We start from the raw sequence: 27,132 nt of genomic DNA on the forward strand, positions 1-27,132 counted from the left end.
CCGCCCGACAGAGAATCCAAGAGATATGAACAGTTCGGGAAGAAGGTTTTCTCGTCTGTGAGCCTAGGGCTGCGGTCTGTGAACACCGCCTGTCTCTTGGGCCGCTACACCCACACCCTGTGGGACACGGTTGCGGAGGTGCTGCCTAGATGCCCGGAGGAGGTCCAGGCTAAACTCAGCCAAGCCCTGGCGGACGGCCGAGATGCAGCACGCTTTTCTATCCGGTGTGGGCTGGATACTACGGACTCACTGGGCAGGGCGATGGCAACGACGGTGGCGGTTCGACGCCACGCCTGGTTGAGGTCCGCCAACTTCTCGGCCGATGTCCAGGCCACCCTCCTGGACATGCCGTTTGATGGCCGTCGCCTCTTCGGCGACGAGGCAGACCATGCGCTGGAACCTTTCAAGGACTCCAGGGCCACAGCCAAGTCCTTGGGCCTTTCGGCCCCACGCCAGCAATCGGGTGCGTTTCGCTCCTTTCGTGGCCACGGAAGGGGCGCCCCACCACGTACCGTCAGCCACGCGCCGCAGAATGTTAAGCAACGCGGTGGCGGACGTGGGAACCGCCGTGGCCGTGGTCGGGGCCAGCGGCGAGGCCAGTCCACACCTCCCTCAGCAGCCCCTGCCTCAAAACCTTCCTAGTCCGAGTTTTCAGGCCCATGTGATGCCTGTGGGAGGCAGGGTTCGCCATCACCTCTCCCACTGGCATACAGTCACTTAGGACAGGTGGGTGCTGCAAATTGTCCGAAGGGGCTTCTCCCTCCCCTTCGAGTCATCCCCTCCATCCATGCCACCTCAATACCACCGTGTGTCGGGGGATCACTTGCAACTTCTGCAAGAGGAGGTTTCGGCCCTCTTGGCCAAGAGGGCCATCGAGCGCGTTCCTGGGCCAGAAGTAGGACGTGGTTGTTACTCCCACTACTTTCTGGTACCCAAGAAGGGCAAAGGGGGCCTACGCCCTATCTTGGATCTGCGGAACGTCAACTGCTTCCTCCGGACGGAGAAGTTCAAGATGCTCACTTTGGCTCAGGTCCTGGCTGCCCTGGACCCAGGAGACTGGATGGTAGCGTTGGACTTGCAGGACGCCTATTTCCACATCCCCGTCCTGCCGGCCCACCGGCGTTACCTGCGGTTCACGGTAGGCCAAGAGCACTTTCAGTTTACCGTGCTCCCCTTCGGCCTTACCAGCGCCCCACGGGTGTTCACGAAGGTGATGGCGGTGGTCGCAGCCCATCTGCGCAGGCAGGGGGTATCAGTCTTCCCCTACCTCGACGACTGGTTGTTGAAGGCGGGCTCGCCCCAGACAGTCGTCAGCCACCTCCAGACTACGGCCGACCTCATGCACTTGCTGGGGTTCTCCATCAATGTGCCGAAGTCACACCTGTGTCCCTCTCAGAAGCTCCTCTTCATCGGAGCGGTTCTCGACTCGGCGCGGTTTCGGGTTTACCCACCCGAGCAGCGGGTTCGGGATATTCAGGCTCTGGTTCCCATCTTCCAGCCGTTATCCCGGGTCTCGGTCAGGTTGACGCTGCGGCTTCTGGGACTGATGGCCTCCTGCATCCTTCTGGTGCGTCACGCCAGGTGGCGGATGCAGGCTCTGCAGTGGGACCTGAAGTTTCAGTGGGCCCAGCATCAGGGCAACCTGTCCGATCATGTCCTGATCTCGGAGGGCACTGCGAGGCAACTGCAGTGGTGGCGCACGGACTGCGACTGGGTCAGTGGCAGACCCCTCTCCCTACCCCAGCCGGAGCACGTAGTTGTGACGGACGCGTCCCTCCAGGGCTGGGGAGGCCACATGGGAGAGGCGGAGATCAGAGGCCTCTGGTCTACGGCGGAGTCCCGGCTCCATATCAACCTTCTGGAGCTGCGGGCGATTCGTCTAGCACTGAAGGCATTCCTCCCCTCTGTGTCCGGGGGAGCGTAGTGCAAGTGTTCACCGACAACACCACCGCCATGTGGTACTGCAACAAGCAAGGCGGGGTGGGGTCGTGGACTCTCTGCCAGGAGGCTCTGCGCCTCTGGCAGTGGCTGGAACATCAGGGCGTGACCCTGGTGGTTCAACACCTGGCAGGCTCTCTGAATGCCAGGGCGGACGAACTCAGCCGCCGGTGCATGATGGATCACGAATGGCGTCTGAACTCGGACGTGGCGCAAGGTCTCTTTCAGCAGTGGGGAGAGCCTTGGTTAGATCTATTCGCCACAGAAGAGAACGCGCAATGTCATCAGTTCTGCGCGTTGGAATTTCCAAGGCGGCACTCGCTCGGAGACACTTTTCGTCGCGAGTGGAGCTGCGGTCTGTTGTACGCCTTTCCGCCTATACCACTTCTGCCCAGAGTGCTGAAGAAGATCAGGCGCGACCGGGCCCAAGTTATTCTTGTGGCTCCGGACTGGGCACGAAGATACTGGTATCCCGAGCTACTCAGCATGTCAGTCGATCCCCCGATTCGTCTGCCTCTTCGGGAGGACCTTCTGTCGCAGCAGCAGGGGACGGTCCTGCACCCGAACCTGTCCAGTCTCCACCTACAAGCTTGGAGATTGAGCGGCGGCAGTTGAGGCCATTTGACTTGCCTCCTGAAGTCTGTGATATCATTCTGGCAGCCAGGCGTCCCTCCACAAAGTCGGTATACGCCTGCCGGTGGAACAGATTTGTGGCATGGTGCACAGCAAAGGCTGTGGATCCTCTCTCGGCACCCCTTTCGGAAGTGCTGCTCTTTCTTCTTTCCCTTGCCCAGCAGGGCTCTGCTCTGGGCACTCTTAAAGGGTACCTTTCTGCTCTATCAGCCTTCTTGAGGCTACCAGATCAGCCTTCTTTATTCAAGTCCCCTATTGTAAGTAGATTTCTGAAGGGCATCACGCACATGTTCCCTCCTGTTCCCTTCGTGATGCCCCAGTGGGACTTGAATCTTGTTCTCACTTATCTGATGTGTGCTCCCTTTGAGCCACTGCATAACTGTCCTCTTCGTCTCCTTACTCTGAAGACTGCCTTCCTGGTTGCCATCACCTCTGCCAGGAGAGTGAGTGAGCTCCAGGCTCTTTCTTCTTCTCCACCTTTTCTGTCTGTTCATCCTGACAAGGTGGTGTTACGTACACGACCTTCCTTTCTGCCCAAGGTTGTTACGGCCTTCCACATTGGGCAGTCCATTACCTTGCCCACTTTATTTCCGCCTCCGCATCCCTCGAAGGAGGAAGAGAGGTTCCACCGTCTGGATCCAAAACGTGCGCTCTCCTACTACCTAGATCGCACACGCCAATTCCTGGTGGATGACCAACTCTTTGTTGGTTACGTGGGCGCAAAGAAGGGTAAGGCTGTGCACAAGAGGACCATCTCAAGGTGGATCATCTTGTGTATCCAAGCATGTTACTCCATGGCGAGGAAGGAGCCGACGGCTGGATTGCGGGCTCACTCCAACCGGGCAACGACAACTGCCCTGGGCCGCGGTGTCCCCCTGCAGGACATTTGCCAGGCAGCTACGTGGGCCTCGCTGCACACGTTCGCAAGACACTACTGCCTGGACAGTCAAGTCCGGAGGGATGGCTTCTTTGGCCGTTCCGTCCTCCAGGACTTTCTGGTGTGATATTGGTTCGCAGACCCACCACCGGGGTTGGTATTGCTGGGGTATCTATTCTAAGGTAAGGAATCTATCACTAACGTGTCTCTTTCAGATGCACAAGTTACTACTTGTGTAACGATATATCTGTAAGAGACATTAGTTAGTGATAGATTCCTTACCGACCCACCCATCCTCCCCGTTCTGCGAACCGATATCTAGGGTTAAGGTCATCCCCTTTCAGGGCCCTAGTTTCATGGCACCAGTGTTAGTTCTATCATGGCTCTGCGTATCTGGCGCGGAAAAGCTGTGTGTCAGCACTGACGTCAGCGCGCATGGGCGCCGTCTAAGTACTCCTACGACGTCATCCCGGCGCTCATGACGCCGACGACGGACGCGGAGCCGCAGACGACGCCTACCGGCGCGCAGGGGTATTGCTACGCAAAAGTTTCCGGATCCAGTCTGACGCCTGGGGATATCCTAAGGTAAGGAATCTATCACTAACTAATGTCTCTTACAGATATATCGTTACACAAGTAGTAACTTGTGCGCTTGGACTGTCCATGCAACATTTGGGGGCAGTTGAGGTTTGCTATTTCAACAGAGTTGGGTCAGCCTGCTTGAGATTTCTTGCTCATTCTGGAACCTGCACAGAAGTCCCACGTTATGCAGCTGGTGTTCTGTTGTAGAATTTGTATAGTGCTTCATATTCCTGATGAGCCACAACCGGCTCCGATTTGCATTGGGGTCGTAGATGCCCTTATGCTGTGTGTAGTTGAAAGGAAGTTGTAAGTATGTTGCACATGGGAGGTGTTTAGTGAGGTTCATGCTTTTAAACTTGGTGCTGCTTACATCGCCGCACATCACAATGGGATGTTGTGTATAGTGTGAATATACGCATTCCTACGTACATGCTTTCCATAGTTGGGCTGCTGCATTTTGTGATTGTGAACTTCATGCTCTTCAAAATTCCAGGTGAGTGTAGATTGTTCGATTCGTGCATGGATACAGTTGAAAAGGTTATCGATTGGAAAGAGACAGTTTTAGGTGTTCTCCAGAATTCAAGGTAATTATCAAGTCTTATTGTGCTGAGTTTGAGCTACATCTGCCAGTTGTGGCTTTTTTGATGGTAGCATTGATTAAATGAACTGCCAATTTGGAGTGCCCTGGTCGTCTTAAGTCAATAGGTGAGGTGTTTCTGCTAAAAGAAAGTGTTTTGGTTCCCTTGGACCCTTGATGAATGAGGTACATTGCTCTGAAATTTGTGTTTTCAGGCACTGCCAGCATGTGTAAGGGTAAATTGACTGGTGTGAAGTGAGTCTTAAGAGGTAGGGTGAGAATCTGTTTGGCAGGCGGATTCTGGATTCTCTGTATGAGCAGAAGTATTTGTAGCAGTGCTTCAAGATATGGACCCTCGGTACAGTGAAGTAGGAAGGTACGAAAGCATAGTTAGCCTGAACCTTTTGAGGGAACCCAAGGTTTGGAATGATTTGCCAAACGCATCGAATCATGGTGAAGCTTTCGCATCTAGTTTACTTGCGGTATGAGTGGACAGGCAGGAATCTATGGTCACCTCTAAAGCCCTTGCATTGGCACAGTGGGGCGGTGGTGCTTCTAGAGCTTGAGGAACAATATTTGGCCCATTAGCCTCATGATGCTGCATTTGTTGTTTAATATCTTTGTTTTGAGATGAAGCCTCCACTGTCACTTGATTATAGCCAGTATCTACTGGCCAAGATCCAGTGGATGTTCGAGCTTCAGTATGGTTTGTCTCATTGATATATTGATAGCGGCTGAGAATAAATTGGGCAAGGAGCTCACCCAGACTTCAAAAGTGAAAATTGGATAAGAAGGGGACAATGGTTAAGCCTTGGGGGTACACCAGCTGTGTATTTGAATGGTGTCATGGTGAAGGGTGGAAGTGAGATGAGAGCTCTCTAAGTGAGGTGAGAGTTCATCCATTTTATGCTTATGCTTCGAGCTCCTCCGTCCTCAAGTCTTCTCCATGAGTGGAGAATGATGAACAATATCAATATTAGAAACTGATGGAAGATCAAGCAGGAGTGCCGCCACTACTCTGTTTGCGCCCGCAGTCGTGTTTGATGTCATCCAATCTGATTATTGGTACTACTTCTTTACCATGCGTAGGGCTGAATCCAGTCGGAATGCTGGCTGTTCTCTTCAGCGTTTTCAGACATTTGTTTGAAAGCAGGTCTTCCAGTGAGTTTTCACAAGGAGTCTGTTAGCTATTCATTAATCTGTATCCTTATATCCTTTGTGTTTTTAAGACTACGTTTCTTGTAACCAGTTCTAGGCTCCCTTAGGAAGATTCCTATCTCTACAGGAATGTTTGATGACTTTGTCCAGATTGGCTTCACAGTTTCTGAGGAGGATATCCTCCAGGCCACATGTTGCACAGGAGTGCAGAAGATACCCCATACCTCTTCGGCACACAGGACCTTGAGGGGGAACATCATCCAGAGCCTTCGGCCGCAGACAAGGAGGCTTTCTCGCCCAAAGAACGTTCCGGCACTGACCTTGAGATTGTAGACCTTCTGCTGACTCAACGGATCGAGAGTACAGCTCCACTCAACATTGCTCTGAGCTCCTACACCAAAAGGAGCATTCAGCTGCTCTGGACTCCCAGAAGCTGCCTTCTGTTATTTATTTTTGATTTTACAGAGTTTTATATAGCGCAAACTTGACCCGATATCGGGTATCCGAACGCCTTACATAGCAGCAGTTGCTTTATATGAGGACACATTCTTTTTTTTTTTTTGTTAGGCACGGGGAGATTAAGTGATTTGCCCAGAATAACAGGATGTTCAGCGTCCTTGCCGATACTTGAAACTGGTCCGTAGATTTGAGGTCAACCGCCCTAGCCGTTAGGCCTACTCCTCTCCTCTGTGCTGCTACTGCCTTGCCTCCGACAGTCTACTTCGGATATTCTGCCCAGCTCCAGCTCTGCACAGAAGAAAATATAAAAACAGAAGCCCTTGGTGCCTTCCGCTTCTGGCTCCGAATCGACCCAGCTGCTAGGTCCGAAATAGTTGGGACTTGAAGCACAAGTCTACATTGGTGCTGAAAACACTGCTCCGATTGGAAGACCAGCCATAGTCCTCTAGAAATTACAAGAGCAGCTGCTTGAGGCCTAACAAAGAGCTTGTAATTTTATCCTCAAATGGGCCGCATTTTCCCACAGCCTCCAGTGCTGTATCCTATGCCTTCGAGGAGACAGCTCGGTTTTGGAGAAGCTCTGGAGCCCCCTCTTCCAAAGCTGAAAAAAAGATAAAGACATCAATCCTCTTCTGGAGCCCGGACGCCTCCATCCTTTTATATTCCTCCCAGACTCCCAACATCACCTTCCTTTCCACCTCTTTAGCTGACCCACTATCCTACACTCCACAGAATTCACTGCACTCTGACACAGAGGGACAACCTGGAGGGGCCCACGCATTGTTGTCCTATAGGGAGAGCTTTGGGTCTCGTAAAGTAGACCCTCCTGTGGATACTGATTCCACCTCTACCCTGCCTGACATTCTCTACCAGATGAAGCCTCCTCAAGCTTCTTTGTAGGGCTACTGCTTATCAAAACATAGAGATGCATAAGGAGCCATTTAGGAGGACTTCCTCTTTGAGACGTTGTCCTCTGCTCAGCGCTTCATGCAGTGCCTGCCTAAGCTAAAGGGGATACTCAAGCCAGCCCCTGATATCTTCACGGAGCCGGTTAAAGCCAGTCATTACCCCACGGGTTGATAAAAAATACAAGACTTACCCTTCGACCCCCTATACATTAAGAGCAGGCTCCCACCAAATTCCCTAGTGGTTTATACTGCTCATAAGAAGGTGAATGCTCAGGGCACAGGCGATGCTCCTCTGCTGGACAAAGAGTAAATGAATGGAGGTGACTGGTAAACGAGCTGCGGCACAGTCTGCCAACCAAATCCATGGGCTTACTCTAGATATGACCAGAACCACAGGGATGAAATGGAGAAGCTCCTCCAACATCTCCTGAAGGAAACCCCTAAAAGGAGGAGGGGGTCAAGGAGTTTGGAACAGCAGGCAAACGATTTCTAACTCAACCATCAGATGCTCCCTAAATGCTGCTGACACTTCTGCTCGGTGGAATAAATTAAGTCCTCCCTTTGCAGGCATACCCGGCTCTGTCTCTGGCTTCAAGCTGCCCGTTCAACAGCATCTTCTTAACCTGCCCTTCGATGGAGAACATCTCTTTGGGCCTCAGGTTGACTAGATGCTGGAGAAAATTAAAGATGCAGAAACAGCAAAAGCTGTGGGGGCTTTACAGATGCCTTCACCTTTACACACTCCTTCCTCACGGGTCTTCTTTCGCTTCTCCACTTATTGCGGAGGCTCCAAAGACCACCTCTCCTGAAGCCTACGCATCCTTTCAGTACCAGCCTGCCCAAACAGCTTCCACCAGGGGCTATTTCAGAGGTGTCCATTTTGGAAATGGTGCCAAAGATGGGGGCAAAGGTAGCTCCACCAAGGTAACTACCCTAGTCAAGCAATGGCTTGCCACTCCTTCCCCCTCGATCACACAACACTGGTCACAGGACGGCTGCTGACGTTCTTACTGACCCTTTCCTGCTTGGCAAAACGTCACCTTGTACCAGTGGGTATTAGACATCATCTAACATGGTTACTGCCTAGATCTCATCTGCACACCGCCCAACAAACCAGCTTGCAGATATGCTCTCTCCCCAGAACACCGTCTGCTTCAGGAAGAGGTCCAAGCACTCCTCTTAAGGGGGGTCATAAAGCCAGTTCCACAACTCGCACAGGGGTGTATTCCCTATACTTCCTCATTCCCAAGAAGGACTGATCCTCAGGCCCCTTCTGGACCACTGATCCCTAAACGAGTACATCCTATCAGAACACTCATTTTTTTTTGTGGGTAAATATTTTTATTGGCATTTCTGGTTGTGTAGGAAGGTACCTCCTGACTATGGTTGCCCCCAACCTTTGGCCCTGTGTTTTAGCTGGTTTCTGACATAGTCGACCTGGGACCCTGCCAATCAGGACCCCAGGCCTACTGCTCTCTCTGTAAAATGGATTCCATGTACCTTAGGTACATTTCCAATTGGCACTGGGCCACCTTATCAGACCCTGTAACTCAGGGCATAGGTGTACCCAGGGCCTACCAGGGGCTGAAGCATGTATTATGCCACCCCTGGCTGGCCTCCTAAATCTGACACAACTGCCTGCATGACAGCTGGGGCAAAGTTGTGTAATCACCCTTTGCTGTAGATATAGTATACCTATATCTAACCCTAAAAATGGACACACAGATTCCTATCAGTCACTCCTATGGCAGGCCTTAACAATCCTGAAGGCAGAGTGCATGGAATCGTGTGAAATGGTGCTCTGGCATGAGCTGAGCCCGTTTGCAGCTTGCGGAACCAAGTCCTAATAGCTGTTCCATGATAACGCATACCATATACTCTTAAGTGCATTATAATCCTCGCGGTTATATGCTATCTCTGGTATTGCTTTATCAAAACATGTCGAGTAAGGTGTCATACGAATTGGAATACTAACCCCTCGCCAATTCTGGCGACGGGGTTAGCATTCCACCCTTCTAGAGGGACACGACATGTATGTAACTGTGAACCCCGGTTAAAGTTAAACGAAGCCTCAGCTTCACAAAATGGATGCTGCCTCCACAGACACGAGTCTGACCTCCTGCTGCTGGGAGTCCTTCCAGCGAGGAGAGCTTGGACAAAGGGTTTCCTGTCCGGGGCGGTGCTAGCACCATCCCAGACAGGGTTTTGTGTATCCTTGGTAAGCAGGGCTTTACAGGAAGGTGACTGCTGAGTGGCACCCCGGTGCTCACTACGCATAGGCCGGTCAGAGCCAGTTCCAGGGGCACACCAGCCCCTGGCCTGGGGAAAGTCCGGCATGGGAGAGGGGTGTAACCACCCCCCTCCTAGTCCCACCCATAGGCAGGACCTAGTCACCGGGTCAGCCCCTTTTCCTAGTATAAAGTTAGGAGCGGGCCCCCTTCCAAATTAGATCTTTGGAATCAAGACACGACTTTCTGCGAAAGGACTTCAAGATTTCTTCCTCAAGATTCTCCCTTGTGACTAAGGAGTAGTCACCCTGCATCCGCAGGCACCATCTTAAGAACACTGCGGTCTGCTGCAAGTCCTTCCTCCGGAATCCGACTGCCCAGCTCGACGAGAACCGGCTTCCCTGGCACCTCTGACCTCTACTCACCTCTACAGCAAAGCTGAGAACCGGAGTGCGACGAGACCTCGAGGGACCGGCCATCTTCAAGACTGCACGACTTCTTTCCAGCACGACCGCCGAGGGATCCTCTGGTGAGTGCTTTGGGGTCCGAGAAGCCCCGACCCTGAGCAGCTCCAGCACCGAAGTTCAGCCTCCCAGCATCTCCACGATCTGTGTGGGGCCCTTCTGCTTTTTGCTGCTCACCGCGTTGTTTGGCTACTAGCCCGCTGGCTTGTGGCCTTCTTAACGACGCCCGACGACATCACTGCTGCTGGTCTGGTTGCTCCAGACTGGCCCTTGCTCCCTTCCAAAAGAGGAGCACCCCGGACCCTCCTGGTCCACTCAAGATGCCATTTTAGGTCCACCGCGTGGGCTTGAATTAGCCAAGGCTTTGTTGCCCAATCCTGGGTCCAGCGACGCCGACAGCTTCATCCATCGTGGGACAGCTCGCTCCTCCATCCTGGTCGCCGACAGCGCCTCCTGGTCCGTGAGAACTGCAGAGCACAGCGTCGCCCACTCACCTAGTCGAGGTGACTACCATCCGGTGCCCTCCTGGTGCCACCGGACTACTAGCTAGTAGTCACGAACTTGGTCCCCTCTGCTTTCAGGTGTCATCTCTCTTCAAGATCCAGGCTTGGATCACTTCGAACTCTCTTCACTGGTCGCCTGCCAGCATCTTTCTTCCAGGCTCCTGGTCCGTCTACGAGGATTCCCGACGTCTTTTGAGACCTATGCAGCTGCAGCCCCTGGGCTAGGTAACTTCGGGATTTCGGTGCCCCAGCATAGCCTCACTATCCAAGGGTCAGAATCCACTTTCGTTTTCCTCCTACCAGGTCGGGTTCGCCCGAGAACACTAACTTTGTTTTTACTAGCTACCATAGACTTTGTCCCGCATCACGCGTGAGAGTGCACACTCTGCACCGAGTCCCCTGGGCCTCCTAGAAGTAATCTAAAGATTCTATAGTCAAGTCCTAGCGATTCCAAAGCCTATTAGTTCTGTACTTACCTGCTAGTAATTTCGCATTCCACTTTCAGAGTATATGGTTTAGCCTGCCCCTCGGGCCTTTGTATATACTGTGCTGACTTAAGTATTTTCGTAAGAGTTTTGTTTTGTGCTTAGTACCCTGTCCTCATAAAGAGTACAGGGCTGTTGTGATTCTAATAAATACACTGTTTATTTTCATAACACTTGTGTGGTGTCCTTTCACTTGGTGTTCAAGGGGTATATGTGTGGTATAACAGCTGGCTTAACACGCCCTCTCGAGTCTTTAGCCTTAGACTGCTCGTATCCACGCTACTAGGATAGCTGGTCTATAAGGTTGACTTACAACCAATCATCAATAAGGGTTGTTGGACCGATACATAGTGATCACTAGAATAGTGAGCACTGCATATCAGGCCACCTTCTCACACTGATCATGTATAAAACTTTCACATGTACAATTACAGAATGTGATATAAAAACAATTACAATTTATATAATATCTGTCCATTTGGGCAGTGGGCCCTATTTGAAATGTATACCACCCGTGCTGAAAATGAGCTATGAGTCGAACCATGCATTCCAGCAATACAATTTCTATGCGGTGTGTGTGTGGCACATAGCACAAACATCAGAACACCTCCATACGGCCATGCTTCAAGATGTAATACCTCTGTTGCAGCGAGGTGACTTCATGGTGGCACTCTACCTCAGAAACCGAATTCCACATTCTGATTCATCTGGTGCATCTGTGCTACCCCTGGTTTGTGGCAAGTTGTCGGCATTATCAGTTCAGTGTTGCCCTTCAGAGTCTCCACCGCACCCAGTCTCTTTACAAAGTGCCTTACAGTAGTCACTGCACATCTGCGAAGACCAGACATCCATTTATTTCCATACCAGGATGTTTGGCTGATCAAGAATGCAACGCGACTACAGTGTCGTGCACACACTCGTCACAATCTACCCAATTACACAAATTGGCTTCACCAACAATTCTGTAGCGTCGCATCTCCAGCCTCTTTAAGTTCACCCGTATCTGGGAGCTATCCTCAATGTAGAGGTTGGCAAGACATGTCCCATTGTGGCAAGACTGCAGTCTTTCCAAGCGTTGTTGCCTCTTTTTAAGCCGTATCAAGAGGTCACAGTAAGGACAGACATGCGCCCGTTAGGGATTATAACCTCCTGCATCGCTTTAGTACCCCATGCAAGATTGCACATGCATCCAATGCAGGAATGCTCCTCAACTTGGCAGTAGTTTTAAAAGGAGGTTTATTGGGAAAATCTAGTGTTGGTCAGTCCCCCGCACCTATCACTCTGCAGTGGTGCAACACCAACAACTTGCTACGGGGTGACCCTTTCTCAACCCAGTTCAGCAGATCAGTGTCACAACATACACATCCCTCAGTGGGTGTGAGGCACACTTACAAAATGTGACCATCCAAGACCAGTGGGGTCCCACTCACAGAGACCTCCACATCAACTATCTGTAACAGCTAGCTGGCCATCTAGCACTCAAGGCCTTCCTTTCCAGCATAGTGGGCAAGATAGTCCTTGTATGGACTGACATGACAGCCAGGTACTACATTCAGAAGCACCGGGGCACGCGCTCCCACTCTGCTTTCTCAGTTAGCTCAGTCCATCTGGCAATAGGCTCTTTACGACAGGATCCACCTGCTGGCGGAATCCCTCCCAGGAGTGGACAGGACTTTGCCGAAATTCTCAGCAGGATGAGTCCGCAAGTCCTTGAGTGGGAACAGCCCCCCACAGTCCTTATTCGCTACTTCCAGTGGGGGTTTTCCTACGTGGTCCTCTTCGACACAGTAGAAATGCAAGATCTCTAAACTTTTCCTTCAGATTCCCACAGTCCATGGGAAATGCACTATGGATGAACTGGTCAGGGATATTTGCTTGTGCTTTTCCACCTGCCTCCCTCATTCCATTTCAAATACGGAAGCCTAGGCAGACCTCCCTCATTTAGTGGCTCCCAGCTGAGCCAGACAACCATTATTCACCACTTTCCTCGAGCTTTCAGTGATTGCGCATAAGAGGTTTCCCAACAGGCCGGACCTACTCGAGCAGAACCATGGATAAATCAGACCTCCCAGCCCCAAGAGTCTTGACCTAACTATTTGGCTCCTGAGGTCTTATAATCGGACTCTCTTAATCTACGCCCAGAATCCATGAACATGCTTGAAGCGTGCCGGCCAACACTATCTACTCGTGCCTGCTATGCTGCCAAATGAAAGTTTTGTCTGTTGCTGTCTCTCAAATCATATTGACCCCCTGAAGGCCCCAGTTCAGAACATCCTTTGTTACCTTCTTTACCTCCAAACGAGTGGTCCAGCTTTAAACTCCATTTGGCTATACCGGACAGCTGTGGCTCGTCAGCAGCAGACTCTACTACGGCAACACACACTACTCCAGCACCACCCAGAAACTCAAGAAAAAACTGCAGACTGTCCAGAGCGCCTTCACCAGACTACTCCTGAACACCCCACCACATCACAACCACATCTGGTAACCTTAGACCTTCTCTGGCTACCTGTCATCAAGAGAATCGCCTTCATGCTTCTCATGCACACCTAGAAAGCCCTCCACAATGCCGGGCCTACATACCTCAACCACCACCTTTCCTTCTACACTCCCACCAGACATGTCCGCTCCTCCCAACTGGCCCTGGCACCCATCCCACGGATCTGCAAGACCAAAGCTGTAAGAAGATCCTTCTCCTTGTCAAGACCTGGCTCTACAATTCACCTTCAGACTCTTCCCCCCCCCCCCCACCCTCCCCCACCCTCCCCTCTCTCTCCCCCCCCCCCTGCTGCCACACCTGGTCCCCGCCTTTCCAGAGCCTTGAGACCCTTACGGGTGAGTAGTCGCGCTTTATAAGACTACTGCCCGACTGTTCAGTAAAAAAGAAGACTTCTCCCTGTAAAGATTGAAGAACAGCCAGGCTACAGAACATTCGCAGAACCGTATTTCACTGGCCAAACATTTCCATGCATTGCCATTGTTTATGGGGCAACCCTTATAACAGTGACAGCTGTCCGGACCCCACAACAGTTCTTAAGAGCAATTTTTTTGTGAGAAGTGGACCAAAGAGATGCCAGCAGCAGCCCTAGTTTCTCCCATTTTTCACTGGATCTGCTGCCTGAAAACCACCTTCATTCTTCTCTCCCCCTTCCCTCCACCAGGTTCCTGTAGTGGTGGATCCCCAAAATCACCACCAGTTAGAACAGGGATTGCTGGGTGTTCCAGCTTTATCCCTAGGGTCTCCTCCCCTTCCTTTGTTTTTTTCAAGGTCATTCTCACTACCATAGTTCCTCTTATTAGAGGAATGTGAGTGTGATCGTCATATCGAAGTGACTGACTAGATGATCTCCAACTTGCGAAGTATTGTTTTGGAACTCTTCACAACAGCCCTGTAGAGCGAGTGTCCACTGTTCTTTGCGCTGCACTTTTCTGTGAATAGTTCCATGTAGGACACCTTCAGGTTCATCTGCTCATAAGGTCTACTCTGCGCATTCCAGCGATCCCGCTCCTTAAGTAGGTCCTGCTAAAGGTGTGAGAAGATTGAGCACAAGTGATTCTCAGCACCCCATATTGAGCAGGGAGGATTTGCCATTTTGATCCCACTTTCCCCTTCACACTTAATAGATCTGCTTTCAGAGCAGAAGGGTCAATGTTCCACTTCAGTCCTCAGATGCTTCGTCTGCATGCCTGGGGATTGAGCAGTTGACCTTCTGCTTGCCATCAGATGTAGCAGTCACCATCTTGGCTGCCAGAAAAAGATGCTACCAAGTCTGTTTAGGCATGCTGCCCACCTACATTATGTCTGAGGTGCAAGTCTGTGGGCTTGAACCACCTTGAGGCTCGCCTTTCTGATATTCTGCGCTTTGAGCTTTTAGGCTCAGTGCCCATTACTAGCTGGCATTTGTGCACATTTTACATGGGTAAGTCAGCTTCTACTGCACTTATCAAAAATGTGTTCCTGTGACTCCTATTTGGTATTCAGCAATTCGGTGTTCTCTGCATACTTTTCTGTGAAGTTTATTCTCTTGCGATTAAGGGTCTTAGTTATGGATACTTTGCAACATCAGCCTTGCATGGCTTAGTGCCGATTAACCAATTATCAGTTCCACCTCCCAGAATTAGCTTAAGTTGTGGATTCTGCAGTGAAAAGTATCCATCCTGCAGATTTCTCACTGCCTTTTCTTCCTTGTTGTGAGATGGTACTGTCCTTACTTGGATCATAAGGCATACAATGATCTCACTTATGTTATCGCTATGTTCTCGTGGGTCCTCTCTTCGCCATATATAATCTAAAGTAATCCAGTCTGGGATGGACGGCACTGCATGGTGTCTGGCAGGACTGGGGATGTATTGCTGTGGAAAAACAGTTTCAGATTCAATCTGGAGACTGTTGGCTATTCATAAGGTAAGGAATCTGTGAGAAGTAGTATCTACCAGAAATATCCTTACTGAAACATTTAGACTTACTGAATCTAAATGGATCTAATTTTTATAGTCGGCTGTTATCCTGAAACCTGGCATTGATCAGCCCTCCTGGACATACGTTATTCATATCTACTGTTGACTAATCTCCAGAAGTAGGTTGGTGGGGGTAAGGCTGGGGTTTAAATGTTACCAAGAGTGCGAAGGGGTTGAAGCAACATGTTGAGAGTTGCCCATGTAACTGCCTCATTGGGTCTTGGTGCTGGGGGATATGGGGGAGAGAGGGGTGTTCCTGTCGGTGATGTGTAATGTTTGGCATCTGACCGTGTTTCCATCTTTGTCCTCAGCCCAATGACCCAGTGACTAACATCTGCCAGGCAGCCGACAAGCAGCTCTTCACCCTGGTGGAGTGGGCCAAACGCATCCCTCATTTCTCTGAGCTTCCCCTAGACGACCAGGTTATCTTGTTGCGAGCTGGTGAGTATCTCTTCATCCAAGCCTCTCTTCATCCAAGCCTCTCCATGTCCTCCTATCCCTTGGCAGCCTATCAGTGGAAGTGTATGCCCTCTTCAGACCTCCATTGCATGTGGCAGTCTATGTTCCTCTGAGAACCACGCCAGGGACATTGTATGCCTCACTCCTATCGCCTAATACTTATTAGAGGTTGTCTGTGACCCCCTCAACCGCCTGAAGGTGACCCTCATCCCACAGAGCCCATCTAATGGCAGCATTTTAACCCTCCAGCCCACAATTAGTATTAGTCTGTGCTTCTTTCAGCCCTCACTTTTGGCCGTCTGTCTTTCTGTGGGATCTCCTTGGTAACACAGTTCTCCATCATTTCACATCTGTAAAAGGGTTCATGCGTTCCCTCGTCTGTAATACTGTGCTACCCTGTTTTCCATTTGTAACACTGGGAATACTTTGGTAGACTGTGCTCTTTTGGAAACTCTTGTCAATCTATTCTTTGCGTCCAAGAATGAGTCTTCCCTCATCCATGTTGCTCTCCTGTATCTTTTTAGGTAGTCTCTTAACAGTCTGCTTATGTTTTGTGGCTCTTTCCCTTTTGTCACGCATCTACTGACCCCCACGCTTCCATATCTGCAGGTTGGAATGAGCTCCTCATTGCCTCTTTCTCACATCGTTCCATCTCTGTGAAGGACGGGATCCTGCTGGCGACTGGCCTCCATGTCCACCGCAACAGTGCACACAGCGCAGGGGTGGGGGCCATCTTCGACAGGTAAGGGCTCTGCATTCTGGTTGTCTTCATCCCAGATCCATGTTGGGTATCTTTTCTCTGTATTTGCATTCCTTTAGTTTAATGTGCATTTGGACACTTTGCAAGGTTGGCCTATTCCTTCCATCCCTTTTACTGATTCTTTGTTGCAGGAGTGCCTCTTTCTTGTAAAGACTCTCCTTTGCCTTTATCTGTAGTTCTTAATAATCTACTTTTGTTGTTTAAGGATTGAAATATTGGCACCACTCCCTTGTCTGTTCTTGACCACTCTCTTTTAACACAACATGATTAAGGGAGGTCATCAGGACTCTCTGGATTGCAGGAATGTTTCCCCAGTTGGCAGTTTTTTAAAGTGAATAGTTTTAGGAAGTCCGTCGAGTTACCAGAAAAATAAACCCTATTTGGGCTGGTTTGAGTTGTGGCGTAAAGGTGATTAACTAGAGACTCCATATTTATCAGGTAAGCGGCTCATTGTCGACTTCTTTCACGGATGCTGTTAAACACTCGCACCCAAACTCAGCATCTCATCATTATAATGTAGGGCTGGTTCTGTTACTACCTGTGAGAAAGTGCCATCTTTCTTGCATTGGTATGCCCCCACTTTTTTCTGAATGGCTGATGTGCTTTGACTGAGTGTGCCCCGGGCTCCTGCCAACCAGGTGCCCAGGGCCTGTGTTCCTTCCCTAAAACTGCATTGGAACTAAAACCCAATTGGCATCTCTGGCCACCTATCAGCCCCTAGTAAATGGTACACTAGTGTTGTAAGTAAGTCTCAGCTAGGCCTACTTAGTGCAAGGGGTTCGCCCTTCTCTGCACGGAGTCCTCAGACCATAGGAAGAAGTTGGCAATGAAAATGGAAAATACAAAAGCAAAGTTTATTAAACCTTTAAAGGTGGTACTACAGTCCACACAACACCCTTCAGTATTGTATAGAGTAGCACACCGAACCTAAGCACATGGCCCCTTTCATACACAATAAGGGGGCTCAAAAGAAGGCGGTACAGAATACAAGAGCAGGCACAATCGATAGGTGGGCGGAGTTACTAGTCTTCGGAAACTAGTAAACACATTCCTATCTGGAACTAATTAGTAATAGCCGCAGACCCTACTAGGCATGCTGGAAGTGGGGGATGCTAAATATAGCTTGTTGCCGGGCAGACTTCAAGCGCAGTTAACAAGGAGGTAGGACAAAGCACATGATTAGCACATGGAGATGTATGGCATACAAAATGGCCACTACAAATACAAAATGGAGTCTGTACGTTTGCTACGATAATGGTCAAATACAGCATGTCTTCTGCTAATGCTTAACCCAATCGCCGTTAATTTACAACAGATGACCCTTTCAGCATTAGCTGAAGACATTCGACTTCCTGGGATAAGCTAGATACTCATCCCTTATATCAATGACCATCATATCAGCTATCTCTTTATTCAAGTTATTCTGCATTTTGACTTATGCAACATTTCTTTTGGTCGGTATGCAAGCAGTAATACACATAGAACATATCGGACTACACTGGATACACATACAACAAGTGAAAACTATTGCAATTATTATACATAGAGCAGTCAGTACTTTCCAGCCCCAGGCAGAAATTAGAGTCCAAAGCCACCCTGTAAAAGTCCATGTACCATTTTCTGTATGGAGGTCTGCAGCGAATTTATGAAGTTTATTAATCGCTTTATACACTGAGGGTGTGTGATCTGGAATGAACATGCAGCAACTACTACCTACAACGCGACATGCACCACCTCTATCTGCTAGCATGACGTCCAGAACCATTCGGTTCTGTAAAGCCACAATTCTAGCAATTTGCAACTCTTCTGTGAGGTTTCCTAGAGCTGCAGCTGTTTGATCTGTAACAGCTTCTACAACTCTAGTTAATCAACACACTTTTCTGCTATTTAATGCAGCACCTACAAAAAAGAACAATCCTAAATTAAAATCTATATATTGTTGTAGGCTAGTATCAGTTCGGTCTACATTGTCAGTATTCAAGGTCCTCTTATATCGATTTACAGTAATATTGTTGAACAATTTAAGATTTCGATGATACAATGGAGGTGCCAGAAATACAGGGGGCAACAAAAATGATACATAGTAGATTCCTGTCCACCCAGCTGGCAATCGATAATATCCACGATTCCCACACACAATAGGTGTTATGTGAAGCCAAAAAGGTACTATTATTCAACCCATCTATATTCAAAACATTAATACAATCTATGATGCCAACAGGGATATGTCCAATGCTCTATACACATAATTCCGCTTGTGTTTGAGTAACAGAAATAACAAAATGTTCAGCATTAATGAGTCTCTTGTGTTGGTGAAGATATATGGCATTGAAATATTGTCCGGTCGATATTCCTCCCACTCTCATTTAGTTCCATTCGCTTGGGAATACCCATCTTTGTCTTGATGGCACTCTTCATTCAACCGGAAAAGCAGTCTGCCCACTGTAGGCTTTCTGGTCGCAAAAAGCAAAGTATACCAGGCTCGACAGGAGCCATTATGCGAAAAAGGGAGAGTTCTAAACAGTGTACCTCCTTTCTTTTGATGCGCAGGCATCATCCCACAAATCCAACAGTTCGTGGCATTCGTAGCAATGTGGGTATGATTTAACATCTGAATAAAAGTGTTATTGAGGTAACATTGTCGATACTTCAATTCTTGATATGGGAGCGTAAAGAAATAATGCTCCTCTGGTGTCGGTGCAGTAACCTCAAACAACTCACGAGCAGGAGTTGTCTCCTCAACAGACCTTGTTATTATTGCTGCAATCGCCAGGACAACAACAAACACTACAGCGCAAAAAATCTTCTTCTTTTCCATTTTAATCAAAGCACAAAAACAATTCTTCCTGAAACTAAAGTATTTGTCAGAGGTCTTACCCCTGGGTAGCCATTGATTTCTTCACCACGGGCCAAGACGGGTGTCACTACTCTAATGCAGGGCTGATCTCCCAGCCCCCCCACCCCCCTACGCCCCCTTGCCACATCGGCTCTCCGTTTCACTGACCCAGGGAATGCTCAGACAACTTTCACAAGTGCTGCAGATTTTTCTCTCGGTCTCAAATTATATCTCGTTGCTCCTGGGACTGTCTGGTCCGGGAAGAACTCTGCAGATCAGCCAGGTGTCACAGCACAGCCTTTCTCCGCAGTCAGACCTCTCGATGGACGGTCAACTCAGCAGGCTCCACCAAGGCAGGAAGTACTCTTCGGCAATGGGTGTTGTGAATCCAAATTTTCCGGTTCATGATTCGAACTGCCGTCCTCGTGGCAAGTAGCACTTGCTCTGGCCCACGCCACCTTGGCTCCAAACTGCTCGATCTCTCAAAGGACTTCAGGAGAACGAAATCACCAGGTCGGAGATTGTGGCCTTCACCTGTGGATCTATCAGGAAGTGCTTCTCGAACCTGTTGATGAATAGAAACCAAGTTATCAGTTAACTGTTCCAAATAATCATTCATTAAGACACAAGGTACATCATACACAGAACTCGGTTTAGGAATTCCCCAGATATTCATGGGCCTACCAAACAGGATCTCATAAGGTGTGAGACCTGTTCTAGAATGAGGCACTGATCTAATAGACAACCATGGCAGTGGCAACGCATATGGCCAAGTCAGAAAAGTAGAAGCCTGTATCTTGGCTAGTTTCAGCTTCAGAGTAGCATTGTATTTTTCCACCAATCCTGCTGATTGTGGGTGGAACACTGCATGAAACTTCTGTTTGATCCGTAATCCTTTCAGGACATACTTGATAACGTCCCCTATAAAATTAGGTCCATTATCACTCCACAAAAATCTACAAACACCATAGCGAGGGAAGAATTCCTTCAAAAGCAACTTTGCCGTAGTAATTGCAGTGTTGGCCTTTGTGGGTAGAATTGCCTGAATGCGATCTGATGTGAGTGCACGCCCCTCCTTAGACAAAAAGTGACCTAAGTAGGTTACCTTTGGTCTACAATTCTGCAATTTTTTTTCCGATACTTTGTGGTGATGTGAAGCAAGGAAAGAAAGCAAAGACAGAGTACACTTTTCACATTGTTCAGGGGTATAGGATGCCAACAAAATATCATCAACATATTGTATGAGCGCCACACCTTCGGGTAGAACAAAAGAATCAAGTTGTCTTTTCAATGCTTGGCTGTAAATACTAGGACTCTCAGTATAGCCTTGAGAAACTCTACAATTTCTATATGATCGATTATTCAAAGTGAAAGCGAACAGATATCGGCTATTAGGATGAATAAGAATCGAAAAGAAGGCGTTCAAGTCTATACCCGAGAATGTAGTTGCAGTAGGTGGAACTAAAGTAAGAAGTGTCGTGATGTCAGAAAACACTGGATATTGTGGCACCACTATCTTATTCACCTCCCGTAGGTCAATTATGAAACGATAAATCCTAGTGTCAGTATCTTTCGTCAAAATTGGGAGAATCGAACTGTTACAAATGTTAAATGGAACTTCAACAACCCAAACTTCAATAAGATCTTGTACAATTCGTGTGAGTGCTTCCTCACCCTCCTGTGAAATTCGACATTTGAGGCAAACGTGGCAACACAGCTCCCTCCTTTACACTAAAATGCACCGGTGGAATAACCATCTGTTCCACATCAGTATCTGAAGTAGCCCACACAGTTTTAGGCAGTGAGGCTAATGCAGTATCCTCTTGAACAATGCAAACTCTGTCTGTTACTGGATAATTGTCATTCAAAATCACACGCACTCCTTCAGGGGAACATCTTATTGTGGCTCTGAAATACTTGAGCATATCAAGACCCACAATATTGTCTCGTGTATTTGGGGAGAGCAAAAACGGGCATGGAGCAGCAAACTTATCAACATGAAATGCAAGTGGTTGTGACAATGGGCTACTGGAACTTCAACTGATTCCTTACCCCATCCTACGCAATCCTATGCATAAGCAGAATCATGCAAATCAGGCTGCACATAATCAGACATCTGGTATTGGTTGCGCCTATCAAAAGTATTGAACCCATTTTGTACCCGCACATTGGAATCAAACCTAGCGCGATCGTTCGTAGTGCCTCTGGGTCCTAAATTTCCCGCGCGATTTCTCAATGATCCTCGGCCAAGGACATAGCGCTGTGATCGCAAAAACGGACACTCATCTGCTCAGTGGCCAAATTTCCTACAATACGCACATTGATCAACAGCCAAATTCGAACGAGTGTAAGAGGAACTATAAAATCCTCGTCCGCCTCTATCGTTACCTCTAGGAGGTGGACCATAAACCTGAGAACATAACCTTTGTTTTTAATTCTTTAGACTTTTTATCCTTGCTACCCTCACTTCTAATTCCTGACGCTCGTAATATTGAGTGCGTGTATCAAGAGGGAGAGAGAGGACCAGATAGCTAGTCCAGATCCCCGGTTTATATGTACAGTTAATCAAAAAAGGACTAGCTGGGATGGGGTTGGTATGATATTATATTATAATCATAATAGTGACTCAGTATTGTTTTGTCAGAAGGAGATGGCACTTGTTGGGTGTCTTTAGAAAGCCCTCACCCACCAACCTAGTTGGTGGCATGCTTAATCATCGGGCCCACCCAGTGACACCTAGCGTGTCCCGGGTGTGCTACGACGCCTGACTACAGCGGAGCAGGTATGTCACTGTGTGTGCGATGAAGGGTGTTAAGTAAGTGAGTTTAAAACGGCTTGGCGGGGGTCCCAATACCCAAAGGGTAAGAACACTTTATTAAATGGGCCTCCGCCAGCGGTTAAAAATAAGGCAGTGGGACGTTAGAGGCGGGTTACGACCTCCTACGTCCTTTGATGTGTCAACATGTTTCAGCCAGTGCCAGAACCGGTTCTGCGAAGGAGGCACAACAGGTCCCACGCCGGCTCTGACCAGAAATCCTGGTCAACCCCATGCCACTTCAATAACCTTGAAGCCAGACCTACCTAAAACTAGCGTGATCTTGAGAAGGGAATCCCCCCTCTCACAGTTAGATACACTTTAGGGCGTGTAGACACATAGCCTGCACTACACAACCCCTATTTTAACTACACACACTTTTTTTTTTTATCAGTCCTGAAGAAAGCCAGATTACAGATAAGGCACTGGCTGAAACATGTTGACACATCAAAGGACGTAGGAGGTCGTAACCCGCCTCTAACGTCCCACTGCCTTATTTTTAACCGCTGGCGGAGGCCCATTTAATAAAGTGTTCTTACCCTTTGGGTATTGGGACCCCCGCCAAGCCGTTTTAAACTCACTTACTTAACACCCTTCACCGCACACACAGTGACATACCTGCTCCGCTGTAGTCAGGCGTCGTAGCACACCCGGGACACGCTAGGTGTCACTGGGTGGGCCCGATGATGAAGCATGCCACCAACTAGGTTGGTGGGTGAGGGCTTTCTAAAGACACCCAACAGGTGCCATCTCCTTCTGACAAAACAATACTGAGTCACTATTATGATTATAATATAATATCATACCAACCCCATCCCAGCTAGTGCTTTTTTGATTAACTGCTCGTAATATTGAGCCATCGTCAGGAGGGATGCCGGAGAAGAGGTAGTCCAAGAGCTTTCACTTGCTTTCAAGCGACTAGCCACTCCTGGTAATAGATTCGTAACATACTTATCTACGAACAAATGTCGGCCCGCATCGTCCGTTAGCGACTGGCCACTAAAATCATGAAAAGCTTCCTCAAAACTCGTAAAGATATCTGAAACTGATTCATCTGCCTTTTGCTTACAAGATGCTAAAATAGTCCAATCTTTTTAGGGGGAATAATTGTTTTTAACTTAGTTAATATTGCACCGGGAAGATCTAAAATCAACTGACATGGCTTTTTCGCTGGTACCCTATCCTCATCTACCCCCTCTATCTCCTTCCATAATGTCCCATAAGCTGCACGATCATGAACTTTACGCACGGATCTCCACAGATCAGGCGGCAATATTAGCCCGAAAAAATAAATCAATATCAGGTAATGTCATTGTACAAGAATTTATGGCTCCCTCAACTTCCTCATAGAAAGCGGCTGGATTTTTACGCGAATCAGGCAATGCAGCTTTAAGTACCATAACATCTGCCCTATTCCAGGGAGTATACACCCAATTATAAATAAAATAACCTTTAGCATCTACAGAAAACTTATCGTCGCTTGTACCCGTTCCCTTAGGAGGAACATATAAAGGCGCGGCCTCTCGCATAGGTTTTGCATGCACTATTGCGGTCTTATCTGTTCCAAAGATAGATGATTGTTTCCTGTCGACTGATCCTGTCCGTCCATCTGCTTTAGCTTTCCGTTTCTCCTCTCGTAGACGCAGCGCCTCAGTTTCAAGTTTAAACAGCCGCCTGATCGTAACAGTCACCTGGGAGAGAGTAAAAGACCTTTATGCAGTTGCTTACAATCGGTTGCTACATCATCATGTTCGAGAACGTCAGAAACTTTTCGGAACATTTCAACAACTTCTTCTGCAAAATGCTTAGTAAAATAGATTTGCTCTCTTGCCATCCCTTTAAAGTATCTAAGATACTAGAAACAGTAACAATATCCTGAAGTGCCTGACGGGCGATCTTTCTAAGTTTGGCCGCACGATCGGTCGACATCATGGAGCGGGTATCGGGTTTCGTTTTATCTGCCCCAGAATCCTCATCTTCACCAGATGGAGCGGACGGAACGGCATATGGAGGCGGAGGAAGATCTAACAATGAAAAATCATCTTGAGGTTTATTAAGGACAGGATAAAGAGGTTGTTGAACAGCATATTGGCCAGATATCTGTAATCTGCGCTCCTTCTCCTGCCTCTCTTCCAATTCTATCGCCTCCTTCTTCCTTAGTTCTTGCGCTTTTTCATGCACATTCTTCCGTTCTTTCTCAATCAGCGCTTGCTCACGTTTCTCTCTCACGTACTTCTTTCAGAAGAAAGACCATATTTCAGATACATATCTCTGAGGCATCCCCTCTGGGGGAGCCAGCTGCGATTCCTCAAGACTTAACCGGTTATTTCCACAAAAGCAGCACATCCTATGAAGTGCGCTAAAAGCAGGCATGCCAAAAATAGTGCAAAAGGTGCAGTATTCTAATCAAAGTAGCACTTAAAGTATCTGTAATACGTTGTGCCGTTCAAATCAAAATCTCATTGTAGAGAAAAATCTTCTCATTACCTGCCTATATGTGTTGCAACGCATATATTTCACTTACACATACACATCATGACTAGTCATACCAAACCAAAATTGCCACAGCAAGCGTATCCTAAAACTGCCTTGCCAATCCCAGGCTTCCAAAACCCACAGCAAGTACCGTACAACGGTTCTTACCAATCACAGGGCGTCCAGATTCCAACTGCCAAGTTCTAAATACGACCAAACGGCCACTGCGCGGCAAGCCAACAGAAGAGATCTTGGTCGAGGACCTGCACCACCTGGATGGTCAGATCGGAATGAAAGGAAAAAACGCCTTGGATGCCAAGACTCGGGTCTCCTCTGGCATGCGATCGCGTCTGCAGCGAGATTCCAATCCTTCGTCACGACCACTCCTTCGGGCATCCGAGTAGCCGATGAGCCCCACGTGTCGGGCGCCAATTTGTTGTAAGCAAACCTCAGCTAGGCCCACTTAGTGCAAGGGGTTCGCCCTTCTCTGCACAGAGTCCTCAGACCTTGGAAAGAAGTTGGCAATGAAACTGGAAAATACAAAAGCAAAGTTTATTAAACCTTTAAAGGTGGTACTACAGTCCACCAACACCCTTCAGTATTGTATAGAGTAGCACACCGAACTAAAGCACATGTCCCCTTTTATGCACAATAAGGGGTCTCAAAAGAAGGCGGTACAGAATAAAAGAGCAGTTCCATGACCATACAAGGACATATTGGAAGGCACAATCGATAGGTGGGCTGAGTTAACAGTCTTCGAAAACTAGTAAACACATTCCTATCTGGAACTAATTAGTAACAGCTGCAGACCCTACTGGGCATGTCTGGGTATGCTGAAAGTGGGGGATGCTAAATTTAGCTTGTTGCCGGGCAGACTTCAAGCACAGTTAACAAGGAGGTAGGACAAAGCACATGATGAGCACATGGCGATGTATGGCATACAAAATGGCCACTTCAAATACAAAATGGAGTCTGTACGTTTGCTACGATAATGGTCAAGTACAGCATGTCTTCTGCTAATGCTTAACCCAATCGCCGTTGATTTACAACACTAGGTACCCAGGGCATGGTGACCAGAGAAGACCCCTAAGGGCTGCAGCACTTATTGTGCCACCCTTAGGGGCCCTGTACCCTGACACCCACACACTGCCTTTGCAGGCTGAGTGTCTAAGTACAGAACTAAACAGAGTCGACATGGCACAAATCCCTGTGTGCCATGCCCACAAACCCACTGCCCTGGCACACCTCAGTCACCCCTCTAGCTGGGTGCCCTATGCCAGTGGTGTGGGCACAGGTGCATGAGCCCTGTGCCCCTACAGTACCCAGGGCCATTCCTGGGCACTGTAAGTGCAGTGCTGCCATTAAGAGTATATGGTGCTGGGAGGTAGTCATTACAAACTCCACAACACCATAATGACTGCACTGAAGACTGAAGTTTGGTATCAAACTTCTCGGCACATTAAACCCGCACTGATGCCAGTGTGAGATTTAATGTAAAATGCACCAGAGGGCATCTTAGAGATGCCCCCTGAAACCTAAACCTGTAATCCACGTCGAATGAGGCTGCCTAGGCTGCCACACAGCAGACATGTTGCTGGACCCCTGAGTGGAGAGCCCCCGATCTCTTGGGCCTGCAACAATGCACATCCTGGGCGAGGTGATACGTCTCCTCCCCCAGGATGGGCAGAGGGAAGCTTCAAAGGCATGCGGCCTCTGTGAGCTTCCCCAGGCCATTTGCTGTACCCAGCAACTGGCCCCCACCAGTTCTTACCCCCTCTCTGGCAGGAAAACCTACGTCAGAAAGGGGGGTTGCCAGCCTGTGCCAACCCCATCCCTCAGGTGGGAGAGGCGAGGGGAAGCACGACCCCGGGCTTAGGCCATCTTGAAGATGGGGAGACCAGCCCAATCACAGCTAGGCTCCTGCCCCCCTCCCACAGGAGAGGAGCAGGCTGGGGGGTGCACCCACCCCAGGACAGGGACCTATTGGTCCCTGCCCTTGCCCTACCTGTAATGCCGCATAATTCAGTGTTTAGGGGCTCCCTGATCCTTCCTTCCTCAGATCCCGATAAGAAAAGATCAAGAAGACACGCCGTGCAGCTGCTAACAGGACAACACCAACTGACTTGGCCCCAGCCCTACCGGCCTGTCGATCCTGGAACCTGTCCCTGCCTAATCCCAGCAACTCCTGCGGACAGCAACCTTGGGACACCCAGAAGACTTGCCTGCCTTGACCCTCTTAAAGACTGGGACTCCCTTAAGAAGACGCTCTGCTCAACAATCATGGAAGCTCCCGACAAACCCACTCCGCACCCGCCCGGCCCGTGCTCGAGTGATCCAAAACCACGAGGACGTCCCCCCGGCGACTGGGACTCGAAGTCTAGTGCCCAAAGACCCTCCTCGACGACGCCTGCAGCTTCAGGACAAAGGACCCCTCCGACTGTGAACAGCAGGGGATAAGATTTCCCGACCTCAAAAGTCACCCCTGCACTCGGCGCCCCACGGCCCCTGTGCCCAACT

General features: G+C 49.0%; 1 protein-coding gene across 4 annotated transcripts in view; it reads left to right on the forward strand.

Annotated features, from left to right (window-relative positions):
• Nucleotides 1–27,132, forward strand: part of RXRB (retinoid X receptor beta) — a 275,228-nt gene that overhangs the window by 142,782 nt on the left and 105,314 nt on the right. For all 4 annotated transcript variants that reach the window (XM_086920651.1, XM_086920652.1, XM_086920649.1 and 1 more), the window contains exons 6-7: nt 15,582–15,711; nt 16,339–16,471. In XM_086920651.1, the coding sequence (XP_086776777.1) occupies nt 15,582–15,711; nt 16,339–16,471 (263 nt within the window). The remainder of the gene's footprint in view (nt 1–15,581; nt 15,712–16,338; nt 16,472–27,132) is intronic.

This window comes from Lissotriton vulgaris, chromosome 5, assembly GCF_964263255.1.
Source record: "Lissotriton vulgaris chromosome 5, aLisVul1.2, whole genome shotgun sequence".
NCBI lineage: Eukaryota > Metazoa > Chordata > Amphibia > Caudata > Salamandridae > Lissotriton > Lissotriton vulgaris.